The 20,996-nt window shown below is 35.4% G+C and overlaps 1 protein-coding gene across 7 annotated transcripts in view; it reads right to left on the minus strand.

Moving 5' to 3' along the window:
• LOC124165548 (innexin shaking-B-like) overlaps window positions 1-20,996 on the minus strand; it is a 93,576-nt gene that overhangs the window by 66,230 nt on the left and 6,350 nt on the right. Inside the window, exon 1 of one of the 7 annotated variants that reach the window (XM_046543002.1) lies at window positions 7,885-7,967. The exons of 5 other annotated variants lie outside the window; for them this stretch is intronic. Coding sequence is in view for 1 of the 2 variants with exons in the window: in XM_046543003.1 (XP_046398959.1) it covers window positions 7,885-7,923 (39 nt within the window). In the remaining variant the exon portion in view is untranslated. Of the gene's footprint in view, window positions 1-7,884; window positions 7,968-20,996 lie in introns of those variants that run through there. One more of the 7 variants, XM_046543003.1, reaches the window with a different exon arrangement.

The raw sequence follows: 20,996 nt of genomic DNA on the forward strand, positions 1-20,996 counted from the left end.
GGATTCACGAAAAAAACTTAGGTTATCTTTGATGCTTGCCGTGAGTTAATAATATATTTTGCTAAAACAGATTGAATCTTATTAGTGAGTGATGAAATTCATTTGATTGCTATAAATTTGAAGAGAAAGACAAGCCCGGCAATCGGGAGATCCGGGTTCGAATCCCGGCTAATTGTAAGTCAAATATCTTTTCATGGCGAACTTCATCCTTTGGTGTATTTAACTTTTTAATGGCTAGGCTTTACCTTCCACTCCCTGTTCTATTAAAATTTTATCTCACGTTTGACTAATATTAATTTGGAGGGCATTACCAGCATATTTTTAAGACCAGACTATACTTTCCTCTCTACTGTCCTACAAACATTTTTATCGGAGCGGCATGCAACTGCACATATCGGCTCACGAGAAAAATTTAGCAGTGACTATGACACTCTTCATGAGTTTAAATTATATTTTGCGAAAACATGTTGAATTTTACTATTGATTTACTATTTATTCACCCGGATGAAAAGGTCAGTCCTCTTTGACTTTCCCCTCCACTTTCGTACAAGCATTTTTAATCAGAGCAGTTTGGAATATGGCGTACGGGCTCAAGAGGAAAATTTATCAGTACCTTTGACACTGTCCATGAGCTAAAACTGTATTTTTTACCATAGCAGATTGAATCCTACTGATGATTTACTATTTATTTGGAGGAAAAGATAAACCATCGTTAATGGATAGACTTAACTTTCCCTCCACTGTCCTACAAGCAATTTTAATCCCTGAGGCAGAAGGTGTATTTAACTGAATTTGGCGTATGGGCTCACGAGGAAAATTAAACAGTAATTTTGACGCTTTTCATGTGATAAAATTTGTATATTTTATCATAATGAATTGAATTTTACTAATAATTTACTATTAATTTGGAGGAAAACTCCAGCCTTCTTCAATGGATAAACTTTACTTTCCCCTATACTGTCCTACTAGTATTTTTAATCGGAGCAGTATGTAATGTTGCGTACGGGCTCACGAAGAAAATTTAGAATGATATCGACCCTCTCCATGAGATAAAAATATATTTTTCCATAAAATATTGTATCTTGCTTATGAGTTATTACTAATTTGGAGGAAAAAGGCAGCCATATTTAATGTATATACTTGTCTTCTCCAGACTTCTATAACTTCACCAGACGCTCTACTGTCCTTAAATAATTTTTAATCGGAGATTGAACGTACAGGCTCACTAGGATAATTTAGAGTATCTTTGACGATCTCCATGATTTAAAAATATATTTACCCATAAAAGATCGAATCTTATTAGTTAGTGATGTAATGCGTTTCATTACTGCAATATACAGCAATAGGACTACCATTGGCCGCCCTGCAATAGGAATTTGTTAACTTTGGCGCTTACCTTTAGTTAAAAATATATTCTGCTAAAAAGATTGAATCTTATAAGTGAGTGATGGAATTCATTTCATTTCAATAAATATAAAGGAAAATACCATCCCTTTTTAATTAGACTTTATTTCCCCCCCCCCTTATCCCATTAAAATATTATCTCACGTTTGACTAAATCTCCAATAATTTTGAGATCCGTTTTTTTCCTATTTTTTTTTGTTTCTGTTCACATTTATTTCTCGCATCATTGGTGTTTTTACTAGCCATCTTCAGTCAAAATTCCCCATAAATAGTTCTGTTCGTCAGTTAGTTTTCGTCATTTCGTCATGATTGACGATGACCAGCCCTCTTGAACCCTTTCTAACCCACAGCTGCGTCTGAGAGAACTCAAATTTCAAGATTTGTCACTTTGAAAACTTTAAAATTTTGCATTCAATCATAATTATCGCGGCAGATAAAATATAAGGTCATTTCAATTTACACCACAAGATAATAACTAACCCATTATGACCCATTGTTGCATAGTAGCAATATTGGCTTATAAAGCCATTATCTTGGAGTGTCCTTGAGTACGGGATCAATAGGAATTTTTAAGTGGTAATTTTGATGCTCTCAGTGAATTACAGGTGTATTTAACTGATTCAAGTTAGATTATTGTTCATTTTGAGACCTTACACACGGTTTAGCCATGTTTATTAGAGGAAAACTTAAATTCTCCTGGACTACCTCGGCACATTTCTCGCGTTTTACAAGTCAGGGTTGCCATGTGTGTTGGTAAGTAAATTTTTCGAGGGTTACTTATAAGTATATATAAATAATGTATAAAAAATGATCTCTTCAAATGGAATCCAATTTATTGATTAAAAATTATTTAAACATTCCCTCAGTTCTATAACGGGTTACCTAAAGAGATTTAGAAAGTTTCGTCTGGTCACAACGTAGAACTTAGGTGTATGTACTTCTACTTTTATTATAATTAACATGCTACAACAATATCTTACCGATAGCGACCAGAAATCCATCAGTGGATCTCAATTTGAAAGATAAAATAGACAAGAATTGTAATTTTATAATTTATAAAGAAAATTTGATTTTAACATAATTTTATATTCTTTTTGCCTGCTCCATAATTTTCCAGCAAAAGTTTTCGTGTATGTTTCATCCATACCAATGATAAACTAGAAATTTTACTCTGTCGCATTTATAATTGGGAATATGGAAATGGGGAAACAATAAACAGAAAGCATTTTTATTGGACCGATTATTAGTTATCTAATTTTATTTGGATTTTAATAAGTTAACATTTTTGGTCCTTAATATCATTCTATGAGATGATTAAATCTATTACTATTAAGGTCAATTTAGTCTAAAATTGAGTTATGTGCTGGCTTTCGTCCATTTTTGTTTATTCACTACTACTAAGGGATCGAGACAACTGCGGTAACTTTTATAATGCTTAAAACCGAGCTCCCGGGTTGATTGCCGTGATAATTTGAAAGTTTGTCAAGAATTTTGCTACAATATGCAAGACTGAAATTCTTTAGTTTCCGACGAAAAAACTTAGTTATGTATAGAAAAGTGTGTTGCCAAGCCTGCTTATTTTTGCATATGCATTCATTTCGCTGTGAACAATGTGAGTGCTTGAAGCTGGAATGTTGAAAAAACTCCAAAATGGCAACCAACATAAATTTTTAAAAAGATTTATTGTGATGGCAGTGAATAAATTTTGTCTTATTTTGTGCCTTTTGTGCTAACGAAAAGCTCTCCTAAGCTGTAGATCTGAATTAACGTTAAAGTCATGGGGCATAAATAAACTATATTAATTCTTCCGATAGGGTATATTTCATCAGGCTTCTACAATCAAGATAAATTGCATCAGTCCTCCTGATCCTCTTTATTGAACTCTATATCCATTTCGTAGCTATGCGATATTATGATCGATTTATATATAGGGTAATAATGACTTCTTGATGATAGGTGATGGAGAATAAAAATTACTGACTAGCAAAGCTTCCATTACTTCTTACTGGCGTGTTCGAAAATTTCATTGAATTTAGAGAATCTGGGCCTTCGACATTGCGTTGAAGATTTATTTTAACTCAGTCTGTTTAAATTTGTGTAACTCTACATCCTCGTCGATAATTGTGCTTTAGTTGTTGACGATTGACGAATTTCTTTATATGAAACTTAAAATCACCCTAATTAACTAGGTATAATGTATTTGGCGCAATGTACTTGACGATGAATAGCATTGAATATTCCTGTTTGAGTATTAATTAAAAATTTTTGTGTAAACTCGGTGAAAAGTAATGCTCACTGATCAAATAAATTGACATTGCCATCATCAGCAGAGATTTACTCAAATCCCTGCCTCACTTCAATAGAAGTTTCTCTCTAAATAGAACTAATCTCTCATTACCTTGTGGTCCGTTGTTTCCACGGCTTATTGGCATCTATTCGTGTTTATTTCCCTCGTCATTAATGGTTTTACTAGCCATATTTAATTTAAAAATCCCCCCTCCAAATAGTTAAGCAGTGTTTGTGGATTTTTTTCAAGTTCTGTTAGTTTTCCCCATAATTTTTTGAATTTCAGAATTAGTGTAGGAATCTTGAAAGACGTAATATACGATGGGTGTTAGCAATAAATATCATTATTGATATGGATTACACATGGTGCTGAAAATTATTATATGCGTATACCATAGTGTAGGTCGTTGTTACGCAACTCTTAATTGTAATACGTATTACAAATCAAACAATTTCCTTACACCGACAGAGAGTGGCGTACATTGCTGCAATCTGGTAAAAGCAGAGAGCTCTTTTTCCCATCCGGAAAAACCTGGTATTACTCAATACTTAACTTTAGATATGTTCATCATAAATATGCGAAATAGCGAAAAATAATTTAAAGACAGAAAGTTTTCCAACAACTGTCGGCAGTGACCACGGACCTTTATCGACCCTTTTTTTAAAGATATAATGCAAAATTCCAGTGGGGAAAATTTATCCGACTTACCTGAATCTAAACCCGATTTTTTTGCAGTCTTTTTAACAACAAAGCTATCAAGGTTTTTTTAATCTCCACTGATGAATGGTACGCCATTTCAGCTAAATTTTAGTACGCAAAATCATTTTATATTGTTTTGGCTCCTGAAAAGGCAAATAATTTTCCATGGTATGTTCGCAAGACATTCCTCCTCAATTCACACATTTCACAGTAAAGAAAATTACAAAAAAATCACTGTGCGTAAAAGAAAGCATCACTCCAACTCGACCCCTTATTTTTTCTGGGCGTATTACTCGTTTGAAATTAAGGCTAGCATTTTGAAATTTTCAGGGTTTACAAAGTGGGACCCTTGAGAGCATTTTACCTGAATCTCAAATTTGAAATGTTACTCTGGTATTTTTTTAATTTTCAATTTTTATTTTACAACGTTTTTATAAACTTGGTTTTTTTTGTCTCCTTATCGTATAGTCAAAAGCAATTTTTAGGATAACTCAGAACGAGCTGACAATCCAATATTCTACGCTTTTATTATGATTGGAACTATATTCTGATTATTAATCAAATTTTAAAAATAGTTATGGAGACTATTTTTAAAAATTGTTACCAAAATATCGCAGATGACAATAACGGCGCTGCAATCATTAGAACGAAATGGAATGATCGAAAATTATAACAAGAAATTTGTCTGCATCAAATTTTATTGGAAATTTTTCGCGATAGTAACGTTGTTTTTATTAAAAAATATTTTTATATTGTCACATTATACTTGAGATACAGGTAACTACAGGCATAATTGGCGAGATTAAGAATAGAGAAGTTTTTAAGTATCTTTGAAACTTTTGCCCAATTTTCTTATTAAAACTTTATTTTTTTAGTATAATTTACGTTTATTTTCAGTTACATTCCAGAAAATTTTAATTTAGTACCACAATTTAGATATCATCAACCCTATTTAATTTGAAAATACAAATATTAAGCCCGCGGTCTTCAAGCAATTAATGCGTCAGTGAAATATTACTATCAAAGAACTTAAGGTCGAATAGGTGATTTTTATTGATATATTCAATATATTATATTATTAACCAAGGAACTTTAAGTATTTTAGAAATTTTCTACCGAATTTGCTTATTGGAAAGTGCTTTTAATATAATTTAAATCTATTTTAAGTTACATCCGAGCAGATTTTAATTTTGTAGCATTATTTAGATATCATCTACTCTACCTACCCTGAAAATATCAAGATTAAATCCACGTTTTTAAACGAGTAATCCGTCACGAAAAAAACGAAACACTACCAATCGACTGAGAGTGATGCTTAAGGTGATTTTGATTAATATATTCTGTTTGAAACTCCACACCATTGGTGTTACATTTGAAAAAAAATCAGCAAAACTCGTAAGTAAAAAGGTTCAATCCATGCGTTCAAGGGGACAACCTTGAAATCCATGCCGGGAATTCCTCCCATGTGAGTGGCAGGTCTCAGCCTGCTCGAAATCTTTTCAGGGTCCCTGTCTGTCTCGTTCGTTCCCTTGCAAACCGTAAAGGACGTACCGTGTGCGTCGGTTCAGCTTTGGAGTCCTTCGAGAAAACAAATGCATCACGTCAACTTGTCACGACACCAACAGTTCAAACCTTTTTTAAACTCTCAAACCGTCGGCTGCTTGGCGCTCCGTCATCCTCGATACTCCTGCCACCTCTCTTATCTTTCGGGTATAGTTTCACCTTATGGCTTGGATTTCACGTCAGAAGTCAAGGCAACGGAAACAAATTTTAGTGGTTCAACCGAGGGATTGCAACCTTTCCCAGTCTCCGTCGAGTGTTTTGAGAAGTTGTTACAAGCTTCCATCACTGTACAGCAGAGGTTAGAAGGAATTTTAACCGTTTTGGAAACGTTTTTCCGCATCATCATATTGAAAAGTATTTTTAATATGATGAAAAGCCCTTTTCTAGTACATTCGAGTAGCAGATTTTTTTTTAAGATTTTGGATATCATTTATTACATGTTCACGTTATGTAATTTCATTTCAACTCAGAATTTGATAATTGCCTCAGCTGTCGAAATAAAACTTCATTTCCTGATTTTCATTGATTTTTTTTCCTGATTTTTACGACGATGCCTTTTCATAGATTATAATTATCCTTATTATAATTATGCTTTTCATTCCTCAAGTCTATTATTTCTCTGCATGAAGGCACAAGAAAAACACTTCGGTTAATAGTTGTATGACTCTTCAGTTCAAACAACGGGCATACCTATTGATGTCCTCAGTAAGCAAGCTAAGTTTTTATAAACAAAATCGGTAGATGTTGTGTCGAATGTCGTGTGGACTTAGAAAAGGGCCCACTACTTAATGAAAGTGTCTGATTTGTTTTATTTTCTTAAGCGAATCGCTATATGAATTTTAAATTAAATTTAATGTTAAGAGTGAGATATATAAGACTATACGTAAGCCGTTGACTTAATTTGTTTGAGTGACAAAAAAATTAGAAGTCGTTCTTTGATCTTTAATGAAGTAGCTCGGGAATGAAGTTATCATTTCCATCTCCAGCCATTTGATTTTGTTCAAGTATAGAATCCATACTTATCGCACCGCAACTCAGTTATCTGTGATGTTTTATGGAAGGTATCTGCATGTTTGCATTACCTTTTTCGATAAATATAATAGCCAGCAGTAATTACAATCGACCGAAACTATCCTCGGCAAAATACGATGAACTCTGCCGCACCTAACTTGCGAATCGTTGCTGCGTCATTAATTACCTGTATAGCATGGGATACACAAGTAGGCACGCTATGAAGATCTTTTTTTGGATAGAGGGGCAAAGTCTACAGCAAGACTACAGCGACTATTCAGTCTTACCCTTACAATGCTGATATTGGGCAGATCTCCTTGGTGCATAACGAGGATTTATGAAGCCGCAAACGAATTAATTTTTTTAGACACTTTTTGCAAAATATTGCATTAAAATAAACGTTTCACCTAGGCCCTTATAGATAAGTACACATAATATTTTGTAGACACGGTGTGATTTCTGGGGGGTTGTGGAATAACTTCAATTACTTTCATGGTGAAACAAAACACAGTACTATTCCACAAACTTATATTTTTACAGTCTACTAGTTTCGACGTTTACACCGTCATTATCAAGGCTAACGTTGATTTTATTGAGTAACTTTATTTAAGAATTTTCTTAGATATAAGTAGTTTGCTAGCTAGGGAACCAGCCAGCTATCTTCTGCTAAAATATTTCCTATTTTTCTTTCTACTATCATTATCAGTTCTTGTCTCTACGTCGCTCCGGTGGCCCTTAAAGCCCATTTGAGATAAAGCTTCAAAATTTTCGTCGCGCATAACGTCTGCAAGCGGTGAGTTAGCAAATTCGATTTTATGCTTTTACTAAGATTTAATCTCAGTGAAAAAACTAAGATTACTTCCGTAAAAAAATGCAAATTCCCTTCCTGTATCTAAATATGAAAAAATCATGGTAAATACCTTGACGAGTCCTCTCAGAGATGATAAAAGGCCAAGCATTTCTCCAAATAGGGATAAAACTCCCGGCCCTTCGGATGCTTTCCGCCATACTGATCGTTTTGCTTCAACTGTGGTATCATAATTCTGGTTAGCACATGATATCGGGCCCCAACAATGAATCCTTTCATTCCGAAAGAGATACGTAATTCCCTCTTTCAGATGTTTACTTATGTTGCTCCCAAAGAAGAGGGTTTGATTAGGAGTGACCAACTAGATCCTTTTCGTCCGGGTGAATCAGAGCCTCCACTTACGCTATCCGAAGTGGTTATATTGTTGGTTGCTTTTGTTAAATTTATCAAGAAGTATTTGTAACTTAATGATTGTTGCACTTTCACAATTTTCGCCGTGGTTACATAGTAGAATCACTCCGCCACTCAAGTGCCTCTATTTTCTCGCCGGAAAAGGTTTTTGCTTGTGCCCCAGAGGACAAAAATAGTGGTTGATGATCTACGGAATGGAGTTAAATGCATTATTTGCATTGTCAACGGGATATTCCTCAAAGAGGGTACTCTTGAATCAGGGTTACCGTAGGGTTTTATGAAATCGCCAGTATTTCTCGGATGCCCACCAAATTTAAGATGTATCACTCATTTCACCTTGTAAATAACCCTGGAAATGTACCTAATAGTCCACCGATTGCAGGATTATATACATAAAGAAAGGTGACTATTCATGAGAATAAATACTGATTACGATTAAACCACGGGGAAAAATAATACGAGAAATGTGTGGCTTTTGTTAAGGGAAGGTAAGGTAAACTAAGTATTTGCTGCTGTGATGCCCTTAAAGTTCGCTGCATGTCAACGCAAAATCTAAAATTTCGTCTCGTTTCTGCAGTGGGTTTCTGTTCAAAAACAGGAACTTTAGTAAGCACCGCGTAAATAGTACTTGAAACTTATTTCTGTGTCTATCAAATACTTTTTTTAACCTTTTCACGATCATTTGGATCTCAACTTCGGCCGATTAGGGAAAACTATATAAGTTCCGCATGGTAGGTAACTAAGTAAATACATAAGATAGATTTTCAGCTAGAAATGGATATAATAAATCTTAATGGACAATAAATAAATACTTAAAAACGTTCGTAAAATAATTTTCATAACCGCATAAATATTTACCTGCCTTATTTTACTCCCGCATCGCGCTAGTGACGAAGCAATCACTGTTTTTCGGAAAACCAGCCTCTATAAGGAAGTCAACCAAAAGTAAACTGAGGTATTTTGCTTTCTTAAATCCCTCTTAAGTCAATTTGTCCTTTTAGGAACTACTACAAAGCTCGACGAAGATTTTTACTTCGATATCTTTCATTCAAGGCTCTGTCACTCTACCCTCTTAGCGAAGTGAATGGTGTACCGTGCGATGACGTCAGAAGGCGTTTCAGGTCACGTGACTTCAAGCGATATTCGAGCATTTTTAATTAGCATTTATTGACGTTTGTGGAGCACTAGGGGAGTTTTGGTTTATACATTTGGACTCGTGAGAAAATTTACTATTTAATGAGACTAACTAGCATGATGAAGAAATTTCATGCATGTTCCCCATTATTTCACTGGAAACGTAAAATGTAAACGAGTTTCATGAAAGCATCAAAAATATCCTGCTGTAGAGAAACAGAAAGGTGATTACTTAAGTAGTCTCGAAGAGTATTTTACAGGGCAAGGGAACGGAAAATTTTCCAAGAGCAGCTTATTTTTCAGGATGATAATGAAAACGCTTCATGTAGTGGAAAAGTTTTAAAATCGTCCGTTGTAATTAATTAAAGCTTCTGTTTCTCAGATCCTTATTGTTCTTGTGAAATAAATATACTGATGCGGTGTATTTATCTTGTTTGATGCGGGAGATATTTGCGCTTGTAAGTCCATATTTTGTCTTTTGCTTTCAGTTTACCTCTGCAGCGCAATTTTTATCAAAGAACTCTCTTATGCATGTCGAGGAAATAAATCAGGCAAATTTGTCCCTGATGACGGCCACTAAAAGTTTAGAATACATAAAGAATTTTACGAGACGTTCCCTCATCTTTTCATGATCTCAAACTGGTATCACCCTTTTGTACGTATCCGCTAAAAGATTATTAAAGAAGGTTATTTATTTTTTTATTATTGTATCACATGGTATTAGCTAATGTCTTTGTGAAACTTGCTTCGCTTGAATTATGGTGCTCCTTTAATATTATTTGCTGCAGCAACTATTAAAAATTGGAGTTATATACTCCAAGGATGCGGTTCGCCATGAGGGGTTGTGCATGAGATCCTGTGACTGGTTGAAGACCTAACCGTTAATCGTGGGAACCGGGTTTGAATCTCGGCTAAGCCAAATATATTTTCGTGGCAAACTTCCTTGGTGTGTATAACTTAGTACCCGTGCGCCTGACTACGTACAAAGTCACTTGTTTCATGCAGTGCTTTGAAACTAAATTACTAATTAAAAGCTACAATGGCAACCTATTGCAAAATTATGCTGTGATACAGAAGCAACTCGCATTTCAATTTGAGCTGCTATAGAATGACTCATCTTTAAGAAATAAGTAGAGGCAATGAGTACTTAGCGGTTGCCTGAATTGCAGAGTTACTTCAGTCCCCATTCATGTTTCTATTAAATTTCGGGAGTACAGAATTTGACGACGTGCTCATGGATCCCATCTTCGTTTGTTGTGACAAGCTCATTTAGGTGAATTTCTCTTAGATCACACGATTTCTTCCCGCAAAATGTTTTTTAGAGCCCAATTCTACTCTCCTGATGTAGATATGAAAGTGATTAGTCGAATAAGTCGGTAGTGAATCCACCAACGTACTTCTTTCAAATATTATGGATTTTATTCCCTTGTATGAGGAACAGATTTTTTTCTGCCCATCTGTCCATGTATCTGCATGAATTTATCCTCTAATATTTGGTCAAAAGTCCAAAAGGTTGTTGTATATTCTCCCTCCAGCTAATTTAGTTGCATTGCTGATTATGTCCCGTATTTTTATCCGTGGTATGAACGCTTATCTTGGTTGCATTTGTAGCATCCCATTTCCTGAAGTGAGGTGTTTCTTGCTGTTGGCTTACTTGGTATTTAGTCACCTTTGCTTTGCCTTTCGTGTCAGCATTTCTATCTTTATATAGTTTTGCTAGTAACATTGGTTTCCTTGAAATTTTGCAATATATTTCATATCTTCCGTATCCATTCTTCAATTAAAATACTTTTTTTTGATGCACTGTACCTATTTTATTCATCGGTTATTTTTCTGACGAAGCATGTCACCATCAGCCTCACGTATCGTAAATTTTTGTGAAGTCGTTGCTATGGACCCTAAGATAGCTTCGTACCTACGGAAGACTAAAGAACGAGAGGGTGGAAGTACAGGAACGTATTGGGTTCAATCAGCGAATCGAAGAAGTGCGAAGAACTTCAAGAGAAAATTTTTCAATGGAAGCTGAAGGATTGTACTTTCAATTTCTTTCAATATTAATTCTCAAGCTGGGATAATGCTCAGAAAGAGCGCCGGAATTCACGTGACAAACTTCATGAAATAGTGGGTGGAAAAAATTTATTGTTGAAGATCGTGACCAAATCTGAAGCTGTCTCAGCAGTGTAAGCGTATACACCTTCTAATTTCAAGAGTTGGGAGGGCATGGCCGCGAAGATGGCTTGGAACCAATGAAACAGTTTTGGGGAAAAAATATATATTTGCCTAGGAGACTATAATGCTGTATTCGTCAAAGAGCAGGATGGAAGAATAATTTTAAAATATTTGTCGAGAAATCATAGTATAAGTTGAGAACGGCTTTTGGCTTTCTGAAAACAACTCAAGTCGCCAGCACAATATTTCGGAAAATGTGTTGTTAGAATATGCAAGTTAAGAATTCCGAGTTAGAAAATAAAGGTTCAAATGGGCTACGTTTAGATGCAGCAGAGATTTAGGATCCATGTATAGGACCAAAAGAGCTACCTTGAGGCAGGTGTCGGTAGTGATTAATTAATTAGTCATTAATTTTGTGATGAATGTGTGCTATTTAAAATTCAAAACACTAAAGGAAACCGTGAAGAATCTATGGCAATAGAAAAACTAGAGAACACTCTGAAACAGCTAACATTTCAATCAGCAGAGAACACAATAGCTGAGGACAGAGAAATCGGTGGAAAATGCACGGAAAAACTGTGAAAAGTGACTAATAGAAGCCGTCAAAGTAGTTCTTGAAGAAGAAAAACTGCCTTAACAAGTCATAAGAAAAAGACTTGCGCAACATTAAAGGAAGAGGACAGTGCAAAATTCGAAGAATGAGGAAAGGCAACCTAATAATAAGAGGAGGAGCTCGTCAGAAATTGAGTAGGGAAGTGTGAAAAAAGGTTCATTGTAATAATTTACAAAGAAACCTTGCACCTTAAAAACTGAATGTTGATTTACCAATAGAGTGAAGTGAAACCTGTCGATGGAACTGAGAGCATTGTTTAATGTAAAAGGGACAAGAATACAGAAATTTTGATTGAAAATGAATTAAGGAGGTACGACGAAAATGAAATAGAAAAGAGTAATAAGGTGGGCTCAGTCTTGAGATCGGAATTGGACGCATCAGTGAAGAACTTACCGGTAAATAAAAATATTGAATACATGATATTACTGCGGATCTAAATCAAACTTTTAGGGGGAAAAAAACTTGACTATTCTCAGTGAAACCGTCTTTGGCCACGTTATAAACCTCGAGACCCTATCATGAACCTAGAGTAGGCCACCTTCATTTCATTCTCAAAAAGATACCGCACGGAATAGAAATTCTGGGACAAACAGCCTCAGAAAACATGTATCTGAAATACTAGCAAGAATCGTATACAGGAGATTTGAGCGAGGAGCAGTGGAGTTCTTGGATGAAAATCAACTCGAATTCAGGAAAAGCAAGGGGTAGAAGGGAAGCAATATTTTCCCTTAGACTACTCAAACAAGAGAGAATGGAGACGAGCAAATATGTTTGTGGACACAGAGAAGACTTTCACTGGATGGATTGGAATTCAATTCTCCGACCAATCTCAGAATTGTTGACCAACGATGATTATTAGAGTTGCTGTCGGAATGCAAGCATGAAATATGTGGAAAAGAATGGAGACGACGATCGATGTGTATGAGATAGGAGGAGAAGGAAACCAAAGAGGAAGTGGAGGAAGAATTAGTTGAAAAGCGGAAACTACTGAAAATGATTAGAAAAAGAAACCGTGAAATTATTTTTTTTAAGTGTTTCCAATAGAGACTATGCTGTAGTCTGTGGTACAGTGAAGTATGGAAGAGAAGCAATATTTTCCCTTTGGCTACTCAAGTAAGAGAGAATGGAGAAGAACAGATGTTGAGTTTGTAGACTCAGAGAAGGCTTTGATTGCGTGAATTGGAATCCAATGGATTTGCAAGGCAGTAGCTTGTAGAGAATATGGTTTATAGATAGGGTGAAGAAAGGTAGACATGGAGAAAAATAATGAAATTATTTTAAAATATGTTCTTCGAATTAATGAATATTAATATTAATTATCCTCGTACATTCGCTTCGAGGAGGTGTACATCATCGCTTTTACAAATGGCAGATGCGACAGATTACGATTTATAAAAGTAGTAAATTGAAATCTACACTAACTTTTATTGTGCCAACGGCTAATATTTCTGACTTAGAAGCTAATAAGTTCCTATAAAAGTTATTTCTAATTGTTTAGGTCATATTCAGGATTGACATTACTATATTTTTGATAGTGAATCACATGAGATACAAAACAGAATAAATTAAGCCAATAGAAGTATGTAAGCCCTGATCAAGCTGCTAACATCAAACATTTTATCCATCAGAACCAAAACAAAAATTTGTAATAGCATAGTAAAACAAATCCTTCTCTATGGAACTGAATCATGAGTTACCGACAAAGGAACGGTTAAGAAGCTATTTACCATAGTAAATAAAGTTTTTAGGAAATGTTTTGGACCTGGAAGAAAATGGAACCTGACGAAAAGAATACAACAGGGAAATCAGGGACTTTTTTCAATTAGCCAGATGTAGTTTCTGAAGCTGAGAGCCGTAGATTGCGATGGCCAGAGCACATAATACGAAGAGAGAAGAGGCCCTTGTAAAATAAGTCTGGGCAGAAAACCCTGATGGAAGACAACCTCCAGGAAGACCGAGAAAAAGATGGAAGGATGAGGTGCTGATTTCTGTGGGAAAAAAGGGAGTCAGCGAGGCGGATTCAGAGGAAAGAAAGAGTTGGAGGCAGACTGTTGGTGAGGCTAAATATCACCTAGGGTATAAATGGCCATTGGAGTAAGCAAGAGTAAGTATGCTTTAGATAGGACCATAGCCTATCGACTTCATAAATATATTGCTATATCACAGTCTCAATTATTGAAGCAATATTTACTCGGATAAAATTGGTCAAACGATTTGATCGTGGTGTCGCTTAAGTAGAGGAATCTTATTTTTTTATTAAATGTCTTTGACGTATAAATTCGTTGTGGTGGAAAGTTGCGGTGCTTTTCTTTCAATTAATTAAGTAATTAATTCTTAGTAAGCTATTCGGTGTCGCAACAGCCTCAGATCACATTATATTGTGCTATTGTTTTCGTAAAAAAATAGCTGTATTTTTTGAGGAGATTTAATCGAAGAGATGCATATGTTTTTAGAGAAAAATTAACTCAATTATTGCAAAAACATGGTAAAATATGGTCTCAATGTTAAGTTTGGTCGAGGTCAAAGCCCTTTTATCGGCATCACGAAAGGTAATTTTTTAACCGTCCTCTTTTTTTTCTTCACTTCATTCTGCCCTTCAGAATCAGGTCTCACTCCTCGGGGGCATAATTTCTCAAGTGGCTCTACTAACCCATTCTAATTGACGGGCAGATGTAAGGGTAGGTCATTTTACAACCACTCCCCTTCTTTATCGTCAAGGTTATTTTTAAATAAATTGTTTCGGCAAATATAGCCCACTTCAACTCTCTCGAGGAAACGTGGTTAAGGTTTTTCCCATCGTCTGGCTGCTCGAGTTGAAGTTTACTTTACTTCTACATGTTTAAGATTCTTGCTCTCGTTATACTGGAGAAGTCCACTAATATTTTGCTTAAGGGAATCCCTTCACGTTTAATATTACACCACACGGTTAATGTTCGGTTTTTCAATAGTTTTTAATTTTTACTACCGCGTACAAAATGTATAAACTGCTCATTACTTCAAATAAAATACTTTGTTGTTATCTTCTTGATAAATGAAAATAAACAAAGCAACTATTCACAACCATCTTTCGAAATAATTTCATTATTCTTACCACTAGTATGTAATTGCAATTCATCATGATTATTCCGTATTAACTTCCCTAATATTTGCCGTTTGTATCTAAGAGCCAGTTGATAAGTTAAAGTAAGTTTGTTTTTGTTAGTACCATTAGTCGTCTTGTCTTCGGATTCGGCAAAAATTGTCTTGGTACATATTATAAGCTTAGGTCATACATATTGGTGTCAGTCGAGTTTTTTTCCCAGTGATTAACTATCTAATTGTAAGTCAATCCTCTGTATTATATTGTCATGCACTCAGTCTCGCAACAAAAACTGCTAAATATCATACTCGGAAATCATTTTTATTGACCTGGATTGAAACCAAGACTTGAATAATTCAAGCCAGGTTGTTTTTCTCCAAGAGCACATGGTGCGAATATGGTGTATCCTGGTTTGAATCAAGGTGAAATCAAGTGATTTTTTCTTTAATAAAAATTATACTTTTTGTCGATTATGCTATTTAAATATTCACCCTCCGATAGTTCTTGGTACATTTTTTGGTAGATTCCACCGTAGAAGTCATTTGCGTATGATGAGAAACTTAAAAGTATGTAAGGCGTATTATTGCATTACATGTTATTCCTCCTTTGTCCTGTATCATGCAATTCCCTTTCCCCGATCAACTTCCATTTAACCTTGAAATTATTTCACGATCGTAAATTGCAAAGATGAGAAAGTGTAGATAGGATGACCCGTATCTTTACCCTGCCTTAAAAGCTGGCGGAGAACCAAAAGTGATCATAAAGATGTTGAAATAATCATCAAATATTGTTACTCATCCAAATAACATGATTACCTCCAAATATTTTTTGGGTCTGAAAATACTCCTTAAAAATGTTTTGTACGGCATGAAATATTCTATTTCTTACTTCGTCCTGAAACAGATGTTCCATGAATTTTACGCGTCGTCGGTTGCAATAGACCCCGACGGAAACTTGTGCCAGCTATGATACAGATCATTGGACAAGACACCGTGATGATATCCTCTGCCAGACGTAAAAAATTGGGAAACCTGAAATGCTTAATCCTTGACATAGCTTATAGCGCGAGATGCCGAATTTAGATCCCAATTGAAAACATTCGGTTGATGAGTTCAATTTAGTTTCTCTCTCGCATTTCATTCTTGTTTATTTCTATTACCACCATATTGTATTGATTTCACGAGGTCCATTAAACCGAGAAATAGTTTTTGGATAATGTGCAGCCTACTGAATTCGATTGAGGAATTATTTTAGCCATTTTCAGTTTTCGTAGTCGAATTTACCTGCCATCCCATCTTTGTGATCCCGAGGAAACTGACGACCTTAACTGCTGGTCACCTCCTCCTTAAGGCAAACTAGAAATCTGTCGTTTTCAATGTAATGACGACTCACGCTTTAGTCTTTTACGACTAAGAAGCTGGATGACGAACGGTAAAGTACTTTGCTGTCTATTTTATTGTCGATAGACTATGCTAAATTGGGACCGCGAAATATGGTCTAAACTCCTCAACAAGCGGACCAACGGAAAATATGAGTCAATGAAAGTAAATTAATGGCTCACTCACTCAAAAAATAATCGTCGAATTCCAGAATAGATTTCATCTATGCTTTCCTGTTCCACAAAATTCCTTTAGCTAATTTTTCGGCGTATCAATGGCAAGATTTATAGGTGATGAAAGTAATGAACATTTATTTTTCTCTAGATACGCACAAGTTTCTGTTTTAATAATATATGCTATTCATAAAATTTATTTCCTAAGCTTTCTCGTATCTCAATCGTAAGGAAGGTCGTGGGAATATATATGTTTGTATTTTAAAAAATTATGCGTTTAATTCAAAACACCAATCTCAGGGCTTCATTCCAAATATTATTTCATAATGCCTTAAATATGCCATAATGGCTTAAAGAGCCTTCAAGTATGAATAGCCGAGAAAAAGAGAACAGTAAAATCAATAAGCTTTACAAAATAGCGAGTGCAATATGAGACTATTAGTCCTACTCTTCATTCTTTCGGAGATGATGTCTTTTGTTGATTCATACAGCCCTCAAGTGTTTCTTAATCTTTCTGGTATTGAGTTTTGTTTTGAGTGAGCCTTTGTTTTGAGAATTCTGCTTGAAATTTATGACAAATATTTTGGGAACTGGAACTGGCCTTAAAAAAGGGTCAAACTTCATTGCTTCCAATAAAAGTCGTAAATCGCATCCGTATCGTATAAGTCAGAACCTTCTTTAAGCAACTCTCAGGATGTAAGGATCTATTGTGCCTAAGTTTTCCGAGTTTTTCCTGGCTGACTAAGTTGACTTTTCCCATTTGTCCTTGTGACCAGCCAATAAATACTAATAATATAATATTTTATGCTGAATAGCCTTATTCGGTGTACTTGTTATAACACTATGTTTACGGTAAGTCTACTTTGAATAAATTCATAGTTTAAGATTGCGAAGCAATCCTTATGCCCAGTACCGATATTTCTGTCTGGAACCTTTTTTTAGAAGTAACTTTCGAAATGAAATTGTAATAAGATTACAAAATACAAATAACTTCTAGGTTTGTTGACTTTAAAAATACGAGAAAGATCGATTTCCGTTTAGATAATATGAAACTTTGATTTCACTCAAAATTCCAAAAGAACTTCATACAATTAATTAATAATTGCAGCATCGTTGAAGCATCTTTGGTGTGAAATATACCAGATTTTCAAGTTGTGAGTATTTTTAGCTACTTTAAGTTTAGTTTGCCCGGAAAAAGTTCACACACTTGCCTCGGAGTCAATGGAAATTGAACTTCTGAAAATCGACTTTCTTCCATCAATATCTGTACCTAATTCAGTTTAGAAAACAAACCACTTGTACTCCTTGGTTTTTCACACCCTCACATATAATAATTTATTACTATTATTGAAGCTTCATATACATTTAGATAAAGTGATATTTAATTTTTCTGAAATTTTCAAATTAACTTCATGTGAGTAACAGCATCTTTGAAGCATGTTTGATGGGAAATTTTCTAGACTTTCCAGAAGTCTTGAATATTTTTAGCTACTTAAAAATATTGCCTCCGGAAAACCTTCACTTTCTTGCCTCGGTGTCAATGCAAATTGAACTCTCATTTTTTTCCTCTCGAACAAGGCCGGCGCATTGGAATGGCATTACCCAATGTTCGCATTAATTCCTGACGGGTGGGTAAACACGATCGCTTTTTAGTGCTTAAGAGGAGAGCGCCCTACTTAAAGCACCCCCGATCGGTTTTAAGCAATCCATTTATTGTTGCGTGTGTTTTTCTTGGCGCCATCTACCACGCTTTCTCCCATTCAGTGTATTTAGACCTCACCATTCCCGTTCGCCGAACGCGCACTGACAGTATGACGGGTAACTGTAATGGCCATCGGGACGGGTCAGTCGTGAGAAGGGTTTGATGCTCACCCGTATAACATTTCTGAACCGCGGCGTAGTCTAATGGGAGGGGGTAGCGTGAGCGCTCTTACTTACAATTAGCATTATTGTTATCAAATTCTGGATCGGCAGAGTAAGTAATGAGGAAGTCCGAAGAAGAGTAGGAAAGTAGAGAAGCCTCATGAAAACCTTGCCAAGAAGATGAAACAACCGTATAAATCATATCTTGAAACATAATGACCTCATGAAGACAATCGCCGAGGGACAAGTGGATGGCAAGAACGGAAGACCTCGATCAAAATATATGGAACAGGTAAAGAAGGGTGTTAAACGTAAGAAATATGCAGGTGTGAAAAGATTAACTGATAGAAGAATTGAGTGAAGAACTAATTTAAACCAATCTTAGGATTGTTGACGTGCGATGATCATGGTGATGACAGGTAGGCTAAACTACCAATGGCTATCGACAGCTAATAATAGGGGGCCGCTTGAATACCTTAGAATTTCATCGAGAGGATGATAGTATTACACAGCAGCTGCAGCGAAAAAGTAACTGCTTCACATTATGCATGATGCAGCAGAATTCGTCGTCAGTTTCCTGAGTAAATGTAGAGAAAGAATTTTCATCAGTATGGAATGGCGAAATCTTGCGAAAACCTTGAGTAAAAGAGTCATTGCAGTGATTCCGCAATACAAAGTCACGTTGAGTTAGTAATGAGGAAGTCCTAAGAAGATTAGGAGAGAGGAGAAGCCTCATAAAAACCTTGATAAGAAGACGGAAAAACCTCATAGGTTCGTTCATCTCTTGAGACATGATCGCCTGATGAAGACAATCGCCGAAAGACAAGTCGATGACAAGAACGGAAAAGGAAGACCTCGAAATAAATACGAGAATACTCGTATATGGAAAACTAAGGAAGGATAAGAAAGAGAAGATATACGTAGGAGTGAAATCTTCCTATTTCCCTTTCCTTCCAATTGAATTTTTGTAGTAATTGACTCAGCCAGGAGCACTTTTATACGAACAATCTTCAAGGGAAAAGTAGATTGCCAGAACGGAAAAGGAAGACGTCAAATAAATTATATGGAATAGGTAAATCAATAAGGAATACGTAGGTGTGAAAAGATTAGCTCAGAGAAGAATTTATTGGAGAGCTGCGTCAAACAAATCTTAGGATTGTTGACCAGTAATGATGATGATGATAATGAAAGTATTCCATCGATTAAGGTAGAGATTATGTGCATTGTTTAAAATGCATTTTCCATTCATCAAGGGCATTTATTTTGTAATGGCAACATTTTAATCATATTAAACAATGAATAATGTGTGTTTCTTACTTAAATTCATAGAAGTCTTCAGTACAAGAATCATTATCATATAATTATCTAAAAACACACTTCCCTATTCATAATAAGGCCTACTCCCTTTCATTCTATCTAAGAATTCTATTTTATTCCTTCCTCTCCCTCGTTTAGCCAAAATTCTACCCTCTAACATCGTTTTCAACGTCCTTTCCACGCTAAGTACTCGCTCTATCCATTCCTACTCTCTCTTACGTATCTCAACTAGGAGCTGCCTCACTTCACCAACGATGTCCAGCACTTATTCCATCCTCCTTCTTTCCGTCCTTGTTCACTTTACCCAGTCTTCCTCAACAAATAGTATGAACGTAATAAAAAGTAACGATTAATGTTTTTTTATTGAGGATTGGCCGGTTCCTCTTTTTTTATCGGTTCTAATACCGATTCTGATCCTGTAATCGTTTTTTAGTCCCACTTCGCCGCTTAATCATTTCATTTTTATAGCTTAAAGTTGGAAATCTAAATGTGGTTCAAAAGTTTCTGGTTCAATTTAGTGGAATTTCATCATGATGGGAGTGATGCTTACGAAGTAGTGTTCCACAAAATATTTATCAACCCAACCGATCTCGATAATTTGCGCGCCATTATCATGGAGGTGAGTAGGTAGCCGTTTAAAAGTGAGATTCCGTTGAATGAATTACAAATTACGTTTTTGCCTTGATCTAGGCCGCGAGGAATACTCAAAGACTTGCAGTTTAAATGGAAACGTATGGAAGGAAATTTAAATATTGCAATTCCTTAGACAAAATAGTAGAGCTCAAAACCTTGATAACTCCTGGAATTCTTATTTGATTTCCTTTTATTTTTACTTCCATTCAGCTTGTATTTTGTTTAGATATTGATGAACTGGCTTTTCATTCTGGCGGTATCATTTGGCCGAAATTTCTAAAATTTACATTTTCTTTCTTTATATCAAGTTTGTTTCCATAAATAATAATTACTAAATAAATGTAATATGATCATTTTACAAATATGTAACTGCATTGCACGAAAGTTAAAAATACATCATTGCACTTAAAACTGCAAAAAAAGACCCTTAATGAAGTAAATATACAATTTCCG

Source organism: Ischnura elegans, chromosome 9 (assembly GCF_921293095.1).
Source record: "Ischnura elegans chromosome 9, ioIscEleg1.1, whole genome shotgun sequence".
NCBI lineage: Eukaryota > Metazoa > Arthropoda > Insecta > Odonata > Coenagrionidae > Ischnura > Ischnura elegans.